Source organism: Fukomys damarensis, unplaced genomic scaffold, assembly GCF_012274545.1.
Source record: "Fukomys damarensis isolate Sample0158 unplaced genomic scaffold, DMR_v1.0_HiC HiC_scaffold_13, whole genome shotgun sequence".
Lineage (NCBI taxonomy): Eukaryota > Metazoa > Chordata > Mammalia > Rodentia > Bathyergidae > Fukomys > Fukomys damarensis.
The window spans coordinates 29265288-29290195 of NW_022900925.1; the positions used below are offsets into that span (position 1 = coordinate 29265288).

Below are 24908 nucleotides of genomic sequence, written 5' to 3' on the forward strand. Positions count from 1 at the left end.
AAATATCCACAATGCAACAGTAAGGAACAAACACTTGGGAAATGCGAACCTAACTTTAAGAAACACAGCAGATACAAAAAACAATTTTAACAAACAATGAAGGATTCCAGAAAGAAAAGTCAAAGAGAATGGGGTAAATGCAGTATTTCAAGCAAATATCATGAGTCAGAATATTTCAGTGTTGTTAAAGGCATCAAACATTGGACCCAGGAAGCACAAGAGATCTCACACAGGCTAACTTCCACAAAATGGAGTGGAAAAAGAGGGCCTATGAAAACTACCATAAAACTATAATGCCAATAATACAACTTATCAAAGTCTGTGGGATGTAGGAAAAGCAGTGCTTAGAGGAATTCTTATAGCATTGAATGTATATATTAAAACGACATTTCCAATTATGAATAGTGAAGTAAAAGATATTTTTTCTAGATTAGTGATGATGCAATAATTCTAGAAGAAGGGCTGGATTATATTTTCAGTTTTTCCTATGGAAAATAGTATTGCAAAGTCATTGCCATATGAATGGATAATCAAATTGTCAAGATGTAGGAGAGATTATTATAGAGATATATAGGATGGTTGGTTAATATCAACATTATCATAATTTATGTTGCATTTGTCAGCTTCTTAAGATTTGTAATTGGCTATGATTTTTTAAATAAATATTGAATTGCCTACTTACTTCTGCATTCATAATTTTTAAAAGAATTTTTGAGACAGGATCTCATTGGGTAGTTCAGTTTGGCCTTGAACTCATAGTGTAGCTCTGGTTGGCCTTGAACTCAAGGTGAGCCTCCTGCCTCAGCTTCCTCAGTGCTAGGATTGCAGGCATGTGCCATCACACCCGGCTTGCACTAATAATTTTGTATTAGTGTTCATAAAGAAAGTCTCTCCTTCTCCTTCAATGGATCTAAACTTCAGTGCCTGAACTCAGCCTTGGCTAACACAGTAATTCCTCTTAAAAAGTACTCTGAGAAACTGCTTTAAAGATAAGGATACACACAACAATAATTATTGTTATTCTCTGAATATGAAATTGTTTATGTTTTCATAAAATAAAAAAGTACATTTTATTTGATACCAGTGGTGGCATTGATTCGTGGCCACCAAAAGATAAGACTTGCTCGTCATAGCTCAGGTGTAGAATACTTCAGTGAATGGCATCTGATTCATAATTGTTATGCTTAGACTTGATTTTGTTAGTACAAACAGATTCATCTCTCAGAGAAAGTCGCTAAGTTCACGTGAATGAGATATAAAATTAGGGCGGCAATCGATTTATTTCTGAGGTGAAATTACTGTTAAGTGGATCAGAAAACTTGAAATACATCTGCTTAATACATTTTTTGCTGTGGAAAACTTCACTAGCAGCCAATACGTTTGTAATGAGAGATGGCTAACAGAAGGCACAGAAGTAACTGAAACGGTAAGAAGGGCATGTTCTTTCCCTGCAGGCAGACATGCTTGGAAAACCAAATTCTCATCAGAAACCTACTTCACACGTGAGGAACCCAAAGTCAGCGTTACATAAGTTGCATATGCAATGATATCAGGTTAAAATTCTGTGCTGAAAGTTTTTCTCAGGGCAACCCGCACAGTTACAGCCGATTAGCTGCAAACCCTGTACACCCATTTCCCTTTTAGAGGCGGCTCCATGAGTGAGACTGAAATTACCCAAAGCCTCTTCACTGCGGACTCCTCTTCCACGGAGAATGCTTAGACGGGACTTTCCTCTTCTCTAAATCTCCATGGCTTGCTCTTTACAATAATAGAATCTTTCCTCTGTAAGATGATAAACCATCGGTGAAATCTCCGATGCATTTTGATGTTTCCTTAAGATCGCTTCTTTGGCTGTTGTGAGACAGTGGCTTACTGTATTTTAAATGCATGAGACAAGTTGCCCCACGTATTTGGAAATGGGGTTTTCACTGATATCCACTAATGGGCCGTTTGTTTATTAAATAATTTCTAGCCAAGACTAACTTTGGATAAAACATCTATCTTGCGGGTGAAAGAATGGATCTCCTGTTAATTAAAGAAAGAATGAAACTATTGAGACCCGCAGGCAATTGATGGGAAAGGACAGAAAATTGCCAGAAGCAGGAAAACAAAATCAAGGACTTTGAAATGTGGCCATCAAGTGGTTAAGGTTCATTATTGCACCTGAAGATGACAAAGTTTGATCTGGAATAAAGGGAAAAATCCAAGGCAATGAGGAAAATTCTGCCTCGGTGTCATTTGTTCAAAATTCAGGAGACTGTGGTTTGATTACAAAAATAAATAAATAAATAAATAAATAACGCAAAACAAAACAAAAACTGACCTTGTAAAAGAATTAACTTGTCAAAATAAAGCTGTTAAACAGGCGCTCTGCATTTTCAGTACAGGTCGGCCTTCACCAACAGTTAAGTGGAGAGAATGTGGGAGCTTCAGTCTGATGGATCACTGGGGAGACAAACTAATAGATCCTAAGTTACTACTCCCCTACCCACCTCCTGCCCCAGATACATTCACTCAGAGGTCCTGTAGGCTGTGCTTCTTCAGTATCTGGAAGGTGTTTTTATCTATACTCAGAGCTCCATTATTGTTGCCCATGTTACTGTACCAGCTTCTTGCATAGAGTCCCTGACTCCGTTTTTGTACTCAATTTTTTCTCCTTCTTGCTATCGGAGTGAGTGTTCTGAAACACCCCAGCAGTTTTCCGCCAGACTTTGGACAAATATGCCTGAAAGCGTGGCTTTCAGTGACATGGCCCCTTCTGTGTCTTCAGTCTTTCATATTTTCCTCTCTCTGCCCCTGTCAGTCTCTCCTCTGAGTCTTTGCACCTATTTTTTGTAAGCCTGGTTCCCTCTGGTTCCCTCTTCTGTCTACAGTACTGTGTGTTTCTTACATCTCTGTATTGGTTACATAATATGTTAATAATGCCTACGCTGGTCTAAAGCCCTCTGAACACCATGATGCTGGGTGAGACTGTGGTCATTTCAGTAACCTTTATACTGTCAAGCCTTCCACAGGCTAGGACTTCAATGAACACTTTTTGAATTAATGAAATCATTTGATGTAGCATATTTTCAGTATGCAGAAAAGAGAACTAGCATTTTCTGAGCATATGCTTTATGCAGTATCTTGCACTAGGGACCTTGCAACATGATTTTACTAATCATGAATTCGTTCTGTGCAAGAACAATTATATTCACTCTTGGAAAGGATGGTCTGGGTGCTGTGTGATATGCTTTATAAACATTGTCATGGACAGCCTTCGCTTGCTCCTCTTTTCAAGGGAGGTGTAGGAAGGGACCCTAGAGCAGTATTATTACAAAGCTATCTAGGTGACAAAGTTGGATTCTCTGGCTGCTCTCCACACGTTTCCCTGCAGGGCCCCATCCTTCCCATCTCCCGGTCTCCCTGACTTCGGAGCTGCACGGAATGTCTCTCATAGTAGTAGCATGCTTACATCGCTCCATTCCCGCGGAATCCAGGCTCACAGGAAATCTGGCCTGAAAGGACCTGTGAGACCCATTAAACCCATGCTCTTCTAACAGAGGTGAGAGCGCGGAGGCCCATGAGAGGAGTTACTCTCCCGCAGCCTCATTGCCCTTTTTCAGCTGAGCTGAGCTGAGCTGTTCCTTGCGAGGCGGGCGTGCTTCAACTGTCAGTAACGATGCCATTGGTAGCTAATATTTTCACAACATATGGTCTTCAATTTTCAATTTCATGAAACATAAATATTATTCAAGTCTGCATTTTTAAAAAATTGCATACTGATGCCTTAATTTGGAGGAAGGGCCTAGGAATGTGTGTTCTAATTAGTGCCCAGTGATACAGACCAAGGTGGCACAAAGACCCCACTCTGAGAAACACGAGGTCCTTTTGGAAGGGCTCTCAAGTCAGTCGGCTTCTGTTTACCTACCAGACTCGGCCAGCCTCTCACGTGGGCAGGTGCTCCGTCTCCCTGCTGAGATCTGGCAAACCCTTCTGGGTCAGGCTTAGTGGGTCCCGGGGGCTGGGAGTCCGAGGCTGCTCAGAAAAAGCTATGATGGGGCTGAGCACGGATCTGGCAGGGGAAGAAGCCCAGGGTCAAGTGCAAGGGCCAGAGGAAGTGGAGGAGAAAGATGCAGGGGCGGGGCAGGAGCAGAAGCTCCTAGGACTGAGTGTAGGCCTTGTGTTCAGGAGGCTGAGGTGCCGGGGCTCCAGGTGGGTGGCAAATAAAATGAAGTGAGAGACTCGATGTCACCATGGAGTAAGGGCCCAGTGCCCACTACCAGACGTGGGCCAGCCAAGGTAGCTCCCCAGCATTCTGACCACTGGGCAGCTGCCAGCACTGCACACATGGGGCCTGCAAGGTGCTCCTTATGCTTCGTTCCTTGGTTTCCGGTGCTAGGAGTAGCAATCACTAGAGAAAGAAAGCAGAGTGGCAGGGAGCACAGATAACCTGGCAAAGGCACAGGCAGGGGACCTCCTGGAACGTGGCCCGGCTCCTCTTCTTTTCCTCCCTGGAAAATGCAGGGACACAAAGCTAGAGGGTTAGCTCTCCTGATGGATCTCAGAGAGGAGCATTGCCCTGCTGAGTGGGATGTTTCGGGTGGAGCTCATCACACTGTCACCTGTGGGACATGGCAAACGGGGGTCTGTTCCCCAGAGTGCCACTGCTCTGCCCTGATCCTATTGTCAGCCTCCATGAGCAAACCTTTGCTGAGGCCGTGGTGGCGACAGCGAGGTCATTCAGAGGGAAGAGGGACTATAAATAACTTGGCGACGGAAGGCTCACTCTGTATCCTTCCCTTTCTCCTGTCAGCTCAGCAGATAGCTGAGGAGGCTGGGGCCTTCAAAGTGGCTTCTCAGCCTTGCTGTCTGGCTTGAGGGAAAGCAGCAGCACATCAGAGACACTCAGGACTTCCATCGCCGTCCTGGTACCAACTGTGCTCTCTGGCTTCACACCGACTGCTCCTTGTCCCTGTCTGGAGTGGGCTCATCCCCTGTGGAACAGGAGGCTGCGGCATCCTCGGGGCACACAGCACTTACAACATCGAGATGCCCCTGATGGCTCAGGAGGGGTGGGATGAGGCTGGGTAAGGAAATGCAGGCTTCCCGGGCCTGGGTTGTCTGTCTGTGTGCTCGCATTGGCTCTGAGCAGCTTGAGGACTGGGACCCGAGTCTCGTTCATTCCAATACCAGTATTTGCACACTTAGCACTGGGAGTCAGTTAATGCTGACGGAAAACCAAAGTCCATAAAGATGAATGGCAGGGGTAGAAATGCATTTTGAACCACAAACTCTCCCAATAGCCCCAATCCGGAGAGCTATGTGCAGTGCGGTGCTAATCTATTCCGAAAGCGTCTCATTCACTACCAAGACTAGGCACTGAGAGAGCATGCAGCATATATAACATCTCTGCATCCTGTCTGGCACTGAGCAGCTAATAACTAACAGAACACGGATCAGAAGGTGGTAGCTCAACATCAGAGCCCTCTGCTTAGAGGAGCTTCAGGGATCCAGTCATATCCCGGGCCCACATGACTTAACTCTTGAATAAATAATGTTCAAACGTTACCCCATTTTAAAATTTATTTTCTCCTAAGGTATGTGTTGGTGTGCAAGTCAAAGCTGTTTCTCAGATTTTTTTCTTTTCAAAGAAAAATGGATTCTGCAAAATTCTCACTGGAGTGATATTTGAATTCACAGATGTGACAGTGAATCTAGAGTAGAAAGTCAGCAACAAAAACGTTTGGGAGGTGGCAGGAGGCAGGAGAGTATTGAAGTTTCATCAGTGCTGAGCACAGACGTTTGGGAACTTGTAATTTAAAAAAAAAAGGTTGGAGGATGGGAGGCAGACCTCAAGCCACATTCTTGCCTTATTAACATGTTATAAATAGAGCACTTTACTCATTAGGAAAGACGCAGTCTTGGGGTTACCTTTTCTGACCACACCGACCTCATAAGACAGGGTAACCCTTTTCTTTGTTTTCATTATATAAGAAGAAGATAAAAGGACAAAGATGATGTTTGCTTTAAAAGTTCATGTAACAAAATATTTTCATAGCCAAAGCTACCTCTTTCCCCTCTCGACTCTGTGACACGTCTAGTTTTTATTAGACTGATTTTAACTCATGAAAGACCAAACACAACCCAGTGGCAAGGTTTTCAGTAAATTATCCTGGACATCTTCAGAGCTGCAGGTGATTGACACAAATCTTCCCCAAATGCAGGCCTGGGAAAATCAGCTTGCCACTATTCTTTATGATCTGGGACGACTGGAGAGCAAAAATGAGAGAACCTTGGAACATTCTAAAATTACTTAGACAAAGCCATGTGAGACATGAGAAATCAATCCACCAGCTCTTAGATGATGCAAAGAAGAATAATATAAAAAAAGTCTATGAAAAAGCAGGAAAAAGTACAAGTGACATAAAAAGCTGTTCACAGAATTAATGACAGAAAACTTCCCAAACAGAGCAAAAGAATTAGACATACAGAAAAGTGAAGCTTATAGGAGTTCAACTAGCCATGATCACAAAAACATTTACACTTAGACATGTAATAATCAAGATCCCAGAAACTCAACAGAAGAACAAAATACTTACTCCATGAAATTAAGGATGTGTCCTTGTTTTGCTGAATTCTCAAATTTTGCTTTTAGCAATTACTCAATAGTTATTAGTTGAATCATAAAATATCACTTATTGAGCCTTGGTTTCCAGTTTTGCAATAATACAATAATACCTTCCTCTTGTGCCCAGGTTGAGTATGATAAAGTATGTTGATGCCAATGAAAGCACCTAACATCATCATCTTCCATTCACCTGCTAATTCTAAACTGGCTTCCAGTTTCATTGCTCTGACATAATGCCTGACACCAACAAATTAGGAAAGGTTTATTTTAGCTCACGGTTTGTAGAGGTTGCAGTCCATGGTTGGCTAGCTCTAAGAGAGGGTGGCACGGCAGAACTATGTGTTGGAGGTGAGCTGAAGAGAGCTGCCTAGGGCATGGTGGCAGAAAAGCAGGAGTCAAGAGAGGAGCAGAGAAAGAGACGTAGCCCTGCAGATCATGCTGCTGATGACCTGTCTCTTTCGACTAGACTCTACTTATTAATAGCAAATCAGCTATAAGCCCCATAAGCCAATCACCTCCCACAAGCCTCACCTATGATCAAAAGACACTTTTGAGGGACATAAAGATATGTCATAATAAGGTCTTCGTGTTAAAATCGTCATGACTTGCTGATTTGTTATTGCAGTCTTACGTACCCACTTAATGAATGCAAACGATATCATGCTTTACTCCTGTGTCATTCAGAATTCTTAGGCACACTGGGCTCTTAGAACTGTATCTGGAATTTCAGCCTGTTCTTATTCTCCCCTTCTTAGATATTGTCTCAGTAATCTTAAAGGTATTTTCTTCATCCACTTATATTCCTTCAAGAGATTTCCTCCAAAGTTATTTCTTTCATTTATATTAGTCTCCATTCTTTCTATGAACTATTTTATCCAGGCTCATTGCTACAACAAGCAAATTTAGACTGATCAACTCCAAACCTGGATATCAGGATCGTATATTTAACTGTTCCTCAGACTGAGTCTTCCGTCAGATCTGAGCCTAGCTATTCCCATAAGCATCTCAAACTCAGCAGAGGCAGAACAGATTGACCCCAAGGCTTCAGTGGATTGAGACAACAAGGGTTTGCTTCCCATACATGTTTCGTGACCTTTGCTTACTGATGCTCCATGAAGTTACTCAAGGACCTGGGTTTGAAGCCCTCCCATCTGTACCAGCAACCTGAGGAAACTCTAACATCCCTGGCATTGGGGTAGGCAAAGACAGAAATTGAATCTACACTTGAGTTTCATTGGCTCGGTCTGAAAGAGATGCACAGTGACTTACCACACATTTCATTGATTAGAACCAGTTGTACAGCTTCCTATTTACAAGGAAACTAAGAAAAGACTATTTTATATTTTCTCCAAATCTCTTTTCTTCCTATAGTCTTCATGAATCTGAATGTAAGGGTGTGCTTTCTAATACTATGGGGCTGAAATTTCCAGAAATTCACCCAAAGCTAGTCAAACCAAAAGGAATGTACTAGTTCATCTCCTAATTGGAGTATCTAGGGCATAGTGTTGGCTCCTAGGGCCCCAGGAATCCAAATGTTACCCCTGTATGTGTATTATTTGTCCCTATCTGGATTCCCTTTTGCCCCTATTTCCTCTCCCCCCAACTCTCACAGGAACACACAAAAACACATTCATTTCCTCCTCCCTTGTGGGAAGTGGGAAGATCATGGCTACATAATTTCCTAGATTTCCACTTTGAGAAGCTTAGTAGAAGAAGGAAGGAAGATACTTTCTCTTGGTAGCTATATAGTATATCAAAGAATAACCACGATTGCTCCTTATCAATTCACTGGAATGTAGGTAAATAAGATAGTCAGAAACAGATCACCAACTTTCTGCAAGAGCAGAACACCTGGCTAGTAAGAAATGTTATTAGCAGGGGCTGTTCAAGGACCACATGCAGCGGGAAAGGACACCATCTGTAAAGGAGAAGGAATGCTTCCTTTTCTGTTTTCAGTTCAGCCTTGTACTTCTCGTTCGCACACACTCTAAATCAGAACATCCATGTTTCTGCAGCTGGTGACCCCACTCCTTTGGGTGCTCTTTTATCTTTGTATAAAGTGCTGAGGGAAGCCCAAAATCATTTTAAAAGCTCATCCGTCAGTAGTTCTCTCAGGAAGCCGCTCCTGTGGGCCCCCGCTGTATTTTCTGTATACATTCACACTAGCACTCATTTAATATTTAATGTTTTGTTTATGGGCTTGTCCTTGTTCACCATTTGGATTCTTTGAAGGTAAATTGATCATAATCATGTTTTAAATTTCTATCCGTCACATGTTGTTTTACTTGAATTGAACAGTAAATATTTGTCAGAGCTGAACCTGACTGTGCAGCAACTTCTTTGAATGTATTCATTCTTCTGTTCATCTGGAAGATACTTACTTTGTTCCTCCTACATGCTTAGTGAGCTTCTAAATAATGCATAGATAGTAAGACTGATGATCTGTGTACCCTCAAGAGAATAATATTCTATTGGTGGAAGAAAGACAATGCATAAATCAACTTATAAAGATATATTTTCAGAAAATGATGGGTGTAAGCAGAGAAGAAAGTGGAACAATGAGACAGAGACTGTAAGAAGGGAGACACACTGTCATGGAAGGTGGGTGAAAGCCCCTATTGCTAATTAGGAAGCCACACAGAAGTCAGGGAAAGAGGATGTGCCCTTAGCAAAGGGATTAAGGTACACAAGGCAGATGTGTTTTGGAGCAGAAAGAGGCGGTTGAAAGGTGGTGAACCAAGGAGGGTCCAGTGGGAGATAAGGTAGTATAAGCAGACAAAGACACAGATTATATAGGACCTTGAAGGGTAGTGAATCTTATTCTGCTTTCAAAAGGAAATTGAAAAGTGAGCAAGTGGCATGATGTGATTGCCCTTTAAAATAATCACTGCGGCTCATGGGTACGGACCAAAATGCTGTGTGTTGAGAATTATGAGTATAGACAGCAAATGGAAGCAGGGTAGTTAGTAAGGTGGGAATTGGGGGCTTTTAAGTGAAAGATGATGACAGCGATTTGAATGAGGTGAGGTCATAGCAGGAAATATTATAAGAATGTATCAGATTCAGAATGTGAAAGAAATGCACATATGTACACTGTTCCATTTCCTAACCAAGCAAACCCATGATCATTTCTTTTTCCATATACAAACAGGCAATGGAAAACTTTCTGGGGTTGTAGGAATTTACATCATCTAGTCACAACAGATATGAAGTCTACCCTAAATTCAGCGTTTTAGGCTGGGAACCAGAGAAATAGTGTTAAGCAAGATGAACACAGGTGATAGTCAACATCTCACTGTGATTTCCAACTTGGATTTACCTGATGATTAGTCTTAAGTGTTTTGCTCATTTACTTGTTGAACGTTTGTCTATCCTCTTGTAAAAACAAAAACAAAAAACATATTTTCAGATCTTTTGTCCATTTTCTTGTGGTTTACTTGAGTTTCTGTTAAGGAGGCTTGCTTTTATACGATGAGTGATGGCAAGCCATCAAGACATTTAGATCTGTGGCATTGAAAAAAGGAACTGAAAGCTGTTTGCCTGTGTGTGCATGCAAAGTGTCATGGTGACCTGGGGAAACTCCTTACTCATTGCTGTGTGACCAGCTGGACACACAGATGCACAAATTCAGCCTGCAGGAAAATAATCATTCTGACTGCCTTCAACTCTCCCAGTAAGAAAAGGGTTTGCAACACAACAAAGCTTACCAAAGCAGGAAGGAAGAGCATTATTGCGATCCAGTATAGCATAGGCTCTGTGAACAGACCGATTTACAATTAACCATTGCTTCATCATTCATTGGACATAAACTTAGGCAAATACTTGAACCTCATTTTTGTGAGCTCCACCTTCCTCCTCAGTATACTGTAATAGGGATGATAAATCTACCAAGAAACTTTGGGGTGTAGGTTGAAGAAGAGTTGATCTATCTGAATTGCTACAGAGGATACATTATCTGGTCTAGCCGGAAGATCCATGGTGAGGCATGTAGAGTTGAGGTGATGACTTGTTGAGTAGGCAACGTAGTGTCTATCATTCCAGGCTGTAGTGAGTGTTTGTGATAATGTCTGGGGAACTATCGTTACATTTCTAGCAAGTTTCTTGCAATCCTTTAAATCTACGTATACAATCACAAATCCACTTTGTTAATCATTCAACAAAATCCTCAAGCATCGCTATTTCTTAGCTCAATCGTCAGTTGGGGGCCCTATCTGTAAATAAAGATGATACAATGGAAACAATGGCTTTTTGCCCCTAATGTGTGAAAATAGGACTTTGACTTTAACCAGTCCATAACCTTCCATTTTGTCAAATTTAGCCAGAACTACCTATGTTTAGGGCTGGGGATTTAGCACCGCAACTGCCTTGCAAGCACAAGGTCCTGAGTCTGATCCCTGGTACTGGGAAAAAAAACAAAAACAAAAAGAATTACCTAGGTTTAATATCATGTAACTATTAAGCATATGAGCATCAGAGCTGGAAACATCTCAGTTAAATTCTTGACTCAGTTATTTACTGTCAATGTTAGTAACACTTCCTAACCTCCTTTTCCATCTTTGATACGGGTATATTAATGTCATGTTGAGGAATAAGTAAGAAACAATACATGCAAACATTTGTGGAACACAGTGTGTGTGCTCAATAAATATTTGCTCCTTTTGTTATTATTTAGATTGTACCATGGTCACGAAGATGAAATGAGATAATGCATCTACGGCAGTGTCACGTGATAAGTAGTTAATAAATAGCAGTGATTATATGTGCCGTAAACCAGAACAGTAGCTGTCTTTATTCAAACTCTGGAGCTTTTTCTACATTTTGATTGGTGGAACTGTTCCACTGCAGTCATGCTACAGGTATTAATTTTTCAGACAAAACACATGGTTAGTGTTTCAAATTACTGACTACTCCCTTCAGGGCCTGTCATGTTACACTAAATGGTCTGGTGTGGTCATTCACCAAACTGATAATTAAATGCTGGAATTTTGCTAAAACAAGTTACAAGCAAAAGATATTGGTCTTCAGCCTATACCCAGAAATGGGTGTTTTGGAAACTATATACTTTATCCTTTTGAAATTTTGACTTTTCCTTAACCCTCCCTTAACTGCCTGTATTTACAGAATTCCTCAATCCAGTGTGCTTTCTTGTGTTCACTACACAAAGTGAAGTTTCCTTGCATTTCATTTTTAAAAGAAAAAAGTATCTTTCATGAGGGATTTCAATAGATGCTGACATACTTAATGTCATTCTGACATAAACTGCCTCCAATTAGTGAGTAAAAAGAGACTTTGTGGTGAAGAATAACACACTAACTATACCAAGAAAAGTAAGAGCTGAAGAATGGGTTTTTAAGTGGAATTAAAGGAAGGGAGGGCAGTGTTTCTGGAAGAACTGAAGTCAGTAATGGATCCCCAGTCAGGAGACAGGCTGGTGCAGGCAGAATTAGAAACTGAAGCTTCAACTTGTGATCTCTCTGTTTTAGCACTCCCAGCCTAGCCACTCAACCATCCTAGCCAATGATGTGCTGGGAAGCAGCCACCAATCACTAAGATCTCATTACCAGGAGCCTCCTGAAGGAACACTTCCCCACAAATCTTTGCTCAGTAAGTGTTCAGGATGACAGCACTGATACTGCTCAGTGATCACCTCTATAAGATTATCAGCACTAACTGGCAAGATGAAAAGGTAAACTGCAGAGTGGATGAAAATATTGCAAACCATGTATCTGATAAGAGGTTATATGCCAAATATACAAGAAAGTCATAAAAGCACATAGCATTGAAGCTACTAAAATTCACAGATGTTTTTAAAAGAAGACGTATAAATGGCCAATGGTATATGAAAAGGTGTTCACCATCACTAATCATCAAAGAAATGTAAATCAAAACCACAATGCAATACTTGTTTATACTTGATAGGATGGCTATTATGAAAAGACAAGTGTTGGGGGTGTGGAGGAAAGAAAGGGAGCCCTGTACACTGTTGGTAGTAATGTACTTGTACATACATTATGGAAAATTATATACTGTTTCCTAAACAAAATTAAAAATAGAACTAACATGATCCAGGAATCCCATTTATGGTATATGTCAAAGGAAATAAAATCAGCGACTCAAAGAGATTTCTGTACCTTCACGTTCAACGAAGCATTATTCATAATAACCAAGATATGCCACCAATTTAACATAATAGCCAAGGTTCATAAACAACCCAAGTAAATATCAATGGATGAATGGATAAAATGCATGATATGCACATAAAATGAAATATTACTCATCCAAAAAAGGGAATCTGTCATTTGTAACATAGATAACCGAGAGAACACTGTGTTAAGTTAGCCAGACACAGAAAGACAAATACCATATGATATCACTTACACATGGAATTAAAAAAAAAAAAATCAAGCAGAGAGTAAAACAGTGATCACCAGGGTGTGAGAAGATGTTAGTAGGTAAAGGATGAGATGCTGTTAAAAGACACAAATTTTTAGTTATGAGCTGGACAAGTTTGTCATATCTAAAAATATTCAGCAAAATTACATACATGCAATAGATGTGTCATTTATTTTGACTGTGGTAACCATTACAGGATGCACACGTATTCAAAAGATCATGTTATATATGTCTTGAATATATTCAATCCGTATTTGTCAATGAAATATTTTTAAGTTAACAAATGAAAGAAAACAAAAGAAACCATAATCCTGACCAGGTATTAACACTAACAAAGAAAAACAAAACACAACACAACAACAACAAATACAGAGGGCTGGGGATTTAGCTCAATGGCTCCACTGCCTGCCTCTCAAGCACAGGGACCCGAATTTGATCCCTGGTACCAAAAACAAAAACAGCAACAGCAACAAATACAGAGTGTGAGGGGAACGTAGGAGACTTTGTTATCTAGTCCAAACATTACTCATTCCTTAGTACAAGATGCATATTTATTGAATTTTTAACACTGTTCTATAATGAGGATGGAGATTTAAATTAAACAAGCAATATGTCTACAATCATGGGATTGACAGACTATTAGGTAAGGAAGAAAATAAACAGCAAACAATTAAGTAAAGGCTAATTATACAGAGTAAAAGTACTATATAGGAAGGAAAACAAGGCAATAGGAATGAGTAGGTGCCCAACCTTTCTATTTCTCACTCTAAGCCCTGAAGGCCACCGTACTTACAACGTTCTTCCTCAACTTCCCTCTCCAACATCAGGCCCTGAGGTTGCCATCTTCAAGACCACGATGCCTGCCAATCATGGTTGTCTTGTTTGCGTGTCATTTCCATAATCCCAGCTTGCATTCTCAAGTTCCCCACTAAGTCATCCCCCCATCTCTTCAGGCCACCAAAGTCACCAATCTCATCCTTAAGAATCATCCTTTCTCCTCCTAGGCCAGTCCTCCGCTGTGTTTGTTGGTCCTCATCTTGTATCTCCCTGTGAAACTCTTCCCATGTCTTTTTTCCTACATTCTCCATTTTCACCTTGTTACTGGTTCATTTCCATCAGCATTCGGGTTTGCTCTGAAATATTTCCCAGGGTCTGCTTCTTCTCACCACTTGGGTCTCAGCTCATGTGACTTCGTTCTGCAATCACCCCTGCTTGCCTTTATTTCTGTTTATGTTGTAGCATGGGAATGAGGGGATCTACTTCTGAGTCACTAACGTGACCAGATGAGAAGAACATGAGACAGAGTGCTTGGGACCGTGCTAAGATAGTACTTCCAGGTACTCAGGAGATGAGTGTTTGTTCCTTGGGCCTCTTGAAATGGTATTAATAGTTACAATACTCCACTGAAAGTTGGCAATAACTGCTCTGAAGGGGGATAGTGGATAAACCGAGGCCCCAAATTCTAAAGTAATCATAATAATATAAAAATTTTAAAGTCCCTCTGTCTGCCTCTTTGAGAAATGAAAACTAACCCTTTCAACAATGAATCATTAATTTTCAGTTTCAAAAGCTCCTAGTCAATCCCATTCACTAACCCAGGCTGTGTGACCATGTGTTTTGGTGAACTCAGTGAATCTGAGATCTCTGCAAGTGCTGTTGGGACTAACCAAATTCTCGTCTGCATGCTCCAAATTTAGCAATAGATCATGACACTCAGATATTTTTTCATGGAGTATTAATTGTAGGGGGAAAGTGATGGCATCTTATTTAGGTTGTCTGAAAAGTCAAAGAAAGATTATAATTTATAGTTACTATGGCAGCTAATTATACCTTCAAGGATATGCCAGTGGCTGTTTTTAAAAAAAAAAAACGCTTTGATCATACATTAGACCCTTGTTGGGTAATCAAAGAAAATAAGAAAGTGGAATTTGCCATCTTGAAAAATCCCTGGCTACTGAGACTAAATTTCTCTTTGGATTAAAAAAAACTCCAGTTGGTTTTTCTAGGGAACTCAAATTCATCCCAGGTTTCAAAGAGTGTGGAGGTAATTTGTATGTAACAAGCTGTTCCATGTGTTTTCGCCTGTCCTCCCTGTGGCCGTGCCTTGTTCAGGGAGGTGGACATCATTCAGCAAGTTCATAGCTCTGGTTAAATACTAGAATCAGTTACACTGGGACAAGACAGACCTGGAAAAAATATGCTATTAGGCAGAACTCTCCCTACAAGACCAGGGAAATACCCAAGTTGTGGAAGGAAGGAGAACAGGAGGAATAGAGGCAGAGTTGAAACGAGCCTGAAGACTCTGCATCTCGCCTCATCCTTCTGGTTGGAGCTTGAGAAAGGTTTGAGAAGGGAACGATTTGTGCTTGCTTCCTGAGCCTGGGAAAGTCAGCAAGTTGGGAGAAGACCTAAAGCTAGGCCCTCTCATCAGTGTGGCCCTATAATAGTGTGAGAACACACTTGAAAATTCCCCCTGAGAGGGTAGCAAAGACACAAAGCAGGGATCTTAACAGTCCAATTGAGGGTGGTGAAGTTCGCGGACAATGGCTGATCCAAGGTTGATTCCAGACTTTGCTCCCTTCCTTTCTCTATAACCCTCTCTCTCTCTCCCCCATGCTCAGTCGCTCTCACTCTCACTCTCTCCACATCCATCATGGGATATGTCAGGTGCAGGCCTCATGACCATGGACCTCTTGGCCTCCAAAACTGTAAGAAATAAATTTCTGTTATTTATAAATTATTCTGTCTCAGGTAGTTTGTTATAGAAATATACGACAGAACTAGACAGTGACCATGGTTTATAGAGTTAAAAAATAGACTCTAGAGCATGACTCCAGGTTCTCAAAGATCAAACACGATCCTACCTATCCCACCTCACATAGAAACCTCTCAAGGTAGACTAACCTGCAGCCACAAGAGGTGACCCTTCTTGAACCTGCAGTATAATTTCACTTCCCTGTGTCTTTTAAAATTTTTGTTCATTTACTCTGTATTGTCCTCTTTGCTTGACTCCATTATTTATTCATTTATTAACATTTGAGAGCATGCTTTTTGAAAGTTACCATGTATATATTCAGGGGCTCAGATCATGGTTTTCTCCTTGACTAGTTAGGCCACTCAGGACATGTAACACGAGTTAGACTCCAAAGGGTGGTGTGTGCTATGGTTTTGGTGTGGTTGGAGTGTCCTTCTAGGGTCCACTTGTGAGTGAAGTTCTGGTCTGCAGAGTGGTGCCATTGGGAGGCAGTAGAATGTTTAGGAGGCAGGGCCTGGAGGGAGGTCCCTGTGTTGGCGGACATATCCTTAGAAGGTAGCTCTGTGGGATCCCTTGGAAATTCTTGTGAGAAAATTGTTCTGAAAACCAGGATTGGCTCCACTCAGTTCTCTCTCTTCCTGGTTGGAGATATCATCACTTACTTGATCCCTCCAGTGCCGTCTGTTATGATGTGATACAGCCAAGAACTTCCCAGTGCCAGTGTTATGTATCCCATTGAACCACTCATACCGTGAGCGAAATAAATTTCTTCCTAAGTAACTTTCCTCAAGTGTTCTGTTACAGCGACAAAAAGAGCGATACATGGTGATTGTGAACCATAAGTTAGATGCTGAGTTGAAAATTAACTAATTTTATAATGATTTGTTAATAGGGAAGGGAGGAGGGGGTGAAGGGAACCAGTGTTATGTATCCCATTGAACCACTCATACCGTGAGCGAAATAAATTTCTTCCTAAGTAACTTTCCTCAAGTGTTCTGTTACAGCGACAAAAAGAGCGATACATGGTGATTGTGAACCATAAGTTAGATGCTGAGTTGAAAATTAACTAATTTTATAATGATTTGTTAATAGGGAAGGGAGGAGGGGGTGAAGGGAAGGCAGGGGGATGGGGAAAAATGAGAACCAAGACCTGTCATGTAAAGGTACAAGATCCCAATGATGAATGTAACTGTACTGTATACCAAATGTACCAATTAGGAGGCAGGGCCTGGAGGGAGGTCCCTGTGTTGGCGGACATATCCTTAGAAGGTAGCTCTGTGGGATCCCTTGGAAATTCTTGTGAGAAAATTGTTCTGAAAACCAGGATTGGCTCCACTCAGTTCTCTCTCTTCCTGGTTGGAGATATCATCACTTACTTGATCCCTCCAGTGCCGTCTGTTATGATGTGATACAGCCAAGAACTTCCCAGTGCCAGTGTTATGTATCCCATTGAACCACTCATACCGTGAGCGAAATAAATTTCTTCCTAAGTAACTTTCCTCAAGTGTTCTGTTACAGCGACAAAAAGAGCGATACATGGTGATTGTGAACCATAAGTTAGATGCTGAGTTGAAAATTAACTAATTTTATAATGATTTGTTAATAGGGAAGGGAGGAGGGGGTGAAGGGAAGGCAGGGGGATGGGGAAAAATGAGAACCAAGACCTGTCATGTAAAGGTACAAGATCCCAATGATGAATGTAACTGTACTGTATACCTAAAATGTACCAATAAACTCAGTGAGGAAAAAGAAATTAACTTATTTTAGGAGTGATGCCTAGCACTTAGTCATGCTTTAAAACAGGGGAGGTATGACAATGAAGACTCCTAAAATAAACATTCATATTTTATAACTTATTTATCTAGCTCACTGGGTAGGCCGTGAGGTCTAGGACTGCCTCAAAATCTGAACTGCTTGGCACTTACTAGGTGTTGGGTAAATGGAAGTGGAATACATATTGACAGCTAGTTTAAGCCAACGGAGTTCAACACACCTGAGAAGACCTCTCTGATGCCCCAGGCTGAACTAACAGATCCTTCCTCTGCAAGCTTTTATAGCTGCCATAAGCCTTTTTCACATTACATGGTGACATGCCATTTGCATGCTATTTTTCAATTCTTTACTTGTCACTTATTTAAACATCCCTAATAAAATATTAGATATCCAGAGTCCACCAAAAAATATATATATATATGTATATACATACTTCAGTATCTTGCTGTACTAATAAACATCTGGAAACTAACGGCCACCACTTTGAGCACCTCTTGTAATTGTAGAGGCCAAAAGTTGCTTTAACTTCATGATGTCTCAATAAACTCGATATTAAAATATTTCTATCAGTTTTTTTCCCTGATGTATACATTTCTTGATGGCCTCTTGAACTACATATTATTTTTATTGCTAGCCCCTTGAATTTAAAAAGAGAGCCTAGGCCAAGATGGGTGCTGATTTAACACTTGCAAGGTTATGCTGCAATCCTCCAATCATTGTTTCAGGTCTACACTCGGAGCACAAAGTAGGGTGAAGACAAGAAGGAGGAAGTTGCTATCCCCACACCCCAACGTGGCTGAGCAAGGGCATCCTTGACCCCACAGGATAATTGGGCTTGACATGAGAGGATAGCTTTCATTTTCTTATTTTAATTTTTGATTTTCAAGACAATGTTTACAAATATAGTGCAAAAAGAATTTGAGGTAAAGCACATACTGTCTCGTCAAACATACCATATAGATTCTGATGCTCTTGGCTTAAAAGCCATAAAACAGATTTACTAAAGAAAGACAGCCAGGTTCCTAGAGAGCCAACAGTGAAGAATATAGATCTTAGAACATAGATTGGAGCAAAACTTGCTCTAGAGGAAAACAAGACTTAGCTCAGGAGTCCCAGCCTCACGTCCTCAGTAAGCCAAATCGTATTAGTATTTGTTTCCATTTCACTCCCTGAACCATCACTAACCATTCATCGTCCTAACTCCCCCATGAAGGAGGTAGGTGAAGATGTGATTACAGTAGCAGAACCACATGATGTAAGATTGTTGATTCCATTTAGTCATGCGTACCTTGGTAGCCAGCTGAGATGGAAGTTTAGCAAGATTGTTCCACATCATAGGATAGGACTGGTTAGCTGTGCAGATTGAGAAGGTAGAACAAGACAAGCCTGTGTTCCCTGGAACTGGGTGGGTGATGGGGCTGTTGGTGCAACCACCTCCTCAGTGGGTTCTCTGTAAGTTCTTTCAGATTTAAGCAACTGTCAATGTAGTCTCCCAAAATATTCCACCCCAAGTGACCACTCTGATCACTGAACCTGGTTCCTTCTGTATCTATTTTTTATCTGAAACTGAGCCACCAATATGGATCACTTCATAAAAGATATTAAGGCCACTAGAATGAGACCCTGGGATGGCAGAAGGATGAGACAGGGCAACATAAATTGAAAAGAATGCTGTTAAAGGAGGGTCCAAGGCCCCACAAACTCCAAGTGTTTTGAAATTCTTATAATAAAAGACTCTCATATAACTCTTGTGTACATGTCTGGGAGAGGCAGATTTAGCCCAGCCACATGCCTTTAAAGTCTTGTTAAACTGTCTAGTTATAGGAAGATAGGCTCTTAGAGCCTGGCTCTACAAGATACTCTATCACCGATCTCAAGCCATCCAGCATGACTGTGTGAGCTCCTTGTGCCTACAGGGTTATCAAGAACTTGTCTGTAGCTCGTGTACACCTCAGTTTCCCTCTTATTGTGGTGGAAAATCTTTTCATTGTGTGATGTGGGGAAAAAGAAAGAAAAAGAGAAACTTCAAAGATCTCATCCCAAGACTATAAAAATGTTGACAGTGGAAATGGAAAAGGAATCCAATTTATAAGGAGGGAGGAGAAGGAAGGGAGAGAGATGATATGTAAAATAGGCTCATCCACCCTTTCCTCTTACTGACTTCAAGCTTAGCAAAACTCATAGCAGGCAGACATTAATGTATATATGTTGTCTGGAAATTTGCCTACTGCTTTGGGTGAAGAGTTGAGTATCTGAGATGAGTCTTGTAACCCAAGAGCTCAACATTCCCTGGTAGCATCCACTGTGCTGCCTGTGTTTATTTGTATTTAGTTTCCCAGGCTGCAAGGCAGCTATGCTCCAACAGGTGGTAGAATCACAAGGAACAATTGTGTGGGTTGGTTCACAAAGAATTTGATGTGTAAGGATTGTCACGAGGATTCTCAAAGATTTCATGCTCATGACCAGGAACTACACCCACAAAGGAAACTTGCTCGCTAAGCCTAGGTGAAAAACTTGCAATAAACCTAAGGCCACAAACTGTCAGAGCTTGAATAGGTTTTAGATAGTGCTGGATGCCTTCTCCCGTTGCATTTGTGGTGTGATCCCAGTCCATGCTGGTTGGGGGTGTCACTCACTCACACCAGTTGCTCTGGCGCAAGTAGCCTCATCTCCCCACTTTTGGAAGTGTCCCAATATGGATAGCAAATTATCAGGCCACTTATACATTTCTTAGGTTGGAAATCTGAGCCCCAAAGAAGAATGAGAAATGAATGATAGTGGGTATCACAGTTGGAATCAGTTATTGGGTAGTTTGATATGGCTAACAAGAAAAAAAGCAAAACCAATGCAAGCCAGTCTTCATACATCTCATTAAAACTACCTGTGCCTCTGTCTGCCTTTCTGACTAAATTATAAGGCTGTATCTTATCGTCATACTTCTCAATGTCAGATGTATATTAGGCACTTTACATTTATTTATTAACATACTTTCATGAACATGATCCCACTTGATTCTTCATTGTGACTGTAAGATGAGTGTTATTAAATAGAGATAAGAATTCTGAAAGTCTGAGACGTCAAAGACTGAGGAAGTTACTAGCAAAACCCCTCCAGCCTAGGTCCTTGATGTTCCTTTCCATTACATTACTGCTTGGTGTTAGAAGGAATCTAAACATGGAGGGAGTGTTTGCTTAGAGGGATGGAGCCCAGAAAGCCACGGAAAATATGGCAAGAGTGAAACATCACCGTGGACTCGGAGATCTGACTACTGGACCGGCGGAGCTGTTTTCGGCACTCTCTCCTTCTTACAAGATAGCTGCCCCTTTGAGCAAAGGACGCACATCTTGTGCTGGTGGTGATGGCGCGAAAAGGAGGGCGTTGGACAGAGCCACAATACCAGGAGGGTGCTGGATGGAGTCGTGGCAGCAAGGTTTGTGTCAGGCAAACAAGGGTTTCCCACTCACAAGGACTTCCACAGACTGTCCAGGGCCCCATTCAAATATCAAGCCTGGCATTTTCCCGACTGTTTACTTAAAAAAAAAAATTAAGGCTTAGCCTTTTGAAAAATGTATTTCTTGGAGACAAATATATTTTGGCCCAACCTACATCCCACTAGAACTCACCACACAAAGTTTCCAGTTCTGTCCCCAGGCCACAGCACCACTGTACCATGAAGGGTAATCTTTTATTTATTTAATTTGTTTTAAAAAAGACTCCTCCAATCTAGCTTCTTTAGCACGTAGTTGCTTTGCATTATGTCTTGACATTGTCCCCTTTCCCTGTACACGTTAAATTAGAGTTTTGTTTGCTTACTTCCAGGAAACCTATTTAAAAAAAAAAATATTAGGGTAAACCTTACCTGACTTGGAGCTATAAATGCCTCCAGGGACCAGTGGGAGCCTCCTTGACTTCTTCCTGGCCCACATGTCATTGCTATTCAGTCGGCCGTAGGCCGCCCTGGGAAAGAAAAGATGCATCACTTGTTCAGGTGGAGAAACCAAGCATCAGAGGAGCCTCTTTTTTTTTTTCTTGCTTCAGTGTGCCCTGTGTCGATTATAGCCTCTCCTCCTCCACCTCCACATTTCCCCTTTTTCTTCTTCATTCTCTACCCCTGCACCAGCCTAAATAAATATCTCACAATCCAATGTAAAGTTATCAGGTGCAATAAAAAGGGAATTCCAGTAAAACCTCACATCATGACTCAATCACAATCTTCAACACCTGGCATTTAAGGCGCTTCCATCTCCTTGAGGCAGACTAGAGGTCTCTGCAGTATTCCCCCCGGGCAGCAGAGGGAACTGTGGGCCCACACTGGCAGAAAGGCCTTCCTGTCCTCAGGAATCTGACCCTACTCCCAGGAGTATTAGGATTTGAGAGCCACAAAGCCTCTTTTGTGATTACTGCACTCAGCTCTGCCATTCTAGTGTGAACGCAGCAGTGAACAGTAGATAGAATAACAGACATGGCTATATTCTAGTAAAATCTGTGTGGTTGCTGGCCAGGCAAAGGAAACTTCCCTATTATCTTGGAGCCGTGGTTCCATGAGGGCAACAACAGAGACACCCATAAATCTGGCTGTTGCTTCATTTTCTTCTTCTGTGGTGGTTGGGGTTGTGGGCATGCCTCCCATCCAGAGTCTCCCATGTCCTGTTGTGTGACCTTGTGACCTAACTTCTCTGAGCCTAGGTTTCCTTATTTGGAAATAGCAATTCCTATTATCTGGATCATGGTTCAGAGCAAGTGAGACAATGCTTTCAGCATATAAACACAGTCAGTGACAAGCCTTGTGACTGTATTTATAATTGTTAGTTTTGCAACACATTGAGGTGTGTGGAGAGTCATGCCCAAGCACAGACTCCTCCATGTTCCAGAGCCCACTTTCTTGTGCCTTTCTCCCATTTAACACTTAGCCTGCTGAAAGCCCCAAGGGGTTTAATGACTTCTAGGAACATGCCCGTGATGAGTGACACATGAGAAGTACCACAGGTCAGAGACAGCATCTCACCTTAGAAGGCAGTGCTGACTCAGGTGGGACGCTCGGGATTATTTTGTGAGGAGGCAGGAGATTAAGCCAAACAAAAAGATCCTCAGTGTCGTGGGCTCCAGATCCAGAGTCAACACATAATTATTTGGTGTCTCACCAGGGACGCTACGAATGGGGGTCCAGGTTATACACTGCGTGGTCCACAGGGAACTATGGCCTGAGGGCTGAATGTGGCCTCCTGCCTGTTTTTGTAAATAAGATTTTACTAGAATATATCCATGTCCTTTATTATATCCATTGTCCACAGCTGCTTTTACACTAGAATGGCAGAGTTGAGCACAGTAATTACGGACTATAAGGATCTAAAAGCCTGAAATATATGTCATCTGGCTCTTTACAGAAAAAGCTTTCAGACTTAATCTTGTGACCTAGTACCTACTAAATGCACAAAACATAGTTGTGGTGACTCAATGAATGAGTGACCCAAAAGCAATTTAAAATAGTCAAATATTAACCCTAACAAAGTTGTGGGGAGAGGATAAAAAACAAAATATCCTTGCATATCAGTCTCCTCATCTGCAAAATGAGAACCCCGGGGCCCATTTATCTGGGGCTGCCAAATATGTGCCCAGTGACTGGCACATAATAGAAACCCATCCAGGGACAGAAACAAAACCAAGGGCAAGGTGAAACCCTGTGCTTGTGAATAAAATATCTGCCTCACCGCGGAGGAGTAAACAGAGTAATTCATACATTTAACTGGCAGATGTCACGGAAAATCTTCAAGGAGCATTCTACATAAAGACTCCCAGGCTAGTTTGTGTTCAAACAAACCAGACAGCCAGCCCACAGCCAGAGGCAGGAGCCAAATATTTCAGACACCATCAGGCTGCCTGCTTTAGGCCAGGCTGTTCCGCATGTGGTTGGAGCCCGGCCACCGGAAGTCCATGGTGTCCGCTCGCCAGTACTTCGCGTAGCTCCAGCATTTTCTTGTTCCCTTGTTAGACCACTCGTCAGATAAGGGAAGTGGGGAGAACTGCAGGGCGTGTGTAAAGGCAGCTGTTCGGTGGCTGCTATTAGTAGAGTCTCCAGACAAGCACTGCTTTTTGCATCCATCTTCTCGGGCAAGGGATGGGGTGGGAGTCTACCATAATGTTTACCTTGGGGGATGCTGGGCTACGTCTCCACCCAGATCTCATTTTATGGTGTGTGGCATTTTATGGACCAATTTAACGTGGGAGAGGAGACGAGAAGGCCGAAGTGTGAGCTAAAGTTAAGGAGCCATAATTTTCAAAGGAAAATTATTCCAGAATTATAAGTCCTGCTTAGCAGTGTCCAAGGGTAATAGCCACCGTTCGGTGGCAGGGGCTGGATGTCCAAAGTTATTTCAGGGGCCATTTGTAGGACAGGCACCCTTTCATTTCTTTTGGATCAGTGAATATTTTCAAATGGGGGTCTCCTGTGTATACTGGGATCCAACCAAAGCCCCCAAATTGAGACATCCTGAATACTCCAGTATTCTTCTCACATGACCATTCATTGAGGAAATCTATACTTGGATAGAAAGTGGTTTATTCTTTAGCGGCACGAAATACGACCAGAGCCACTGTTTTATTTGAACTTGAGATCCAAGTTCTAAAAGCCTTTTGGCTGTGAGACATTGAGTAGGATATAACAAAACCAACTTCCAAAGCTCCCATGGAATACAAAGCAGAAAAAGAAACAATAAAATAAGAAGAAAATCTTGAATTTCTTGAATAAATCTTAGCTTTGCAACATTTCCTTATTTGTAATAATAACCTAGGAACCTGCATGAAGGTTTTCACACAGAATTTCAGAAAAGCTACAAAATACATGAGGCAGATCTGATCCAGCCAATAGCATTTCTTAGCACTTGGAAGGAGAAATGTCTAGGACCTGTTGGGATGGTAATGAGGACCCAGAAGCCAATCTGAAACCCCTCAGCATTATCCCAGCACATACTCTCCCCATACCTGGTGCCTGTGACGGTGTACCGCTGGCTTTTCCAGAGTCCTTTCTTGTAGGTATCTGATTTCTGTTGATTTTTCAGTAATAGGCCCACCAGTTTTTCTAAACATAACATCCCTCAACTCTTTCATGCAATAGACAACATAATCAATATTCTCCAGAGCTGTGTGAAGGCCTGTGCCTTCTTGTCTGCTGGCTGCTGTTGGACAATGTCAGGTGGCCCTCATTCAAAATGAATAGTGGAGCTGCTGAAAGCTGAGAGCATAAGAAGACCTTCTTGCTGGCCTGGGAGGCTCATGTCAAGGCCTTTTTCCTCCTATCCTTCAATTCTCAGACTTCAAGAGCTGTGAGGAGTATTTATTTTGCCATCATCAGAAGTGTTGGCTAATGTAGGCACAAAGTCA

At 41.7% G+C, this 24908-nt stretch overlaps 1 protein-coding gene across 1 annotated transcript in view; it reads right to left on the reverse strand.

Moving 5' to 3' along the window:
• Window positions 1–24908, reverse strand: part of Ankfn1 (ankyrin repeat and fibronectin type III domain containing 1) — a 449198-nt gene that overhangs the window by 415005 nt on the left and 9285 nt on the right. The window contains exon 5 of the mRNA XM_033762964.1: window positions 21391–21488. Coding sequence (XP_033618855.1) covers window positions 21391–21457 — 67 coding nt within the window. The 5' untranslated portion in view covers window positions 21458–21488. The remainder of the gene's footprint in view (window positions 1–21390; window positions 21489–24908) is intronic.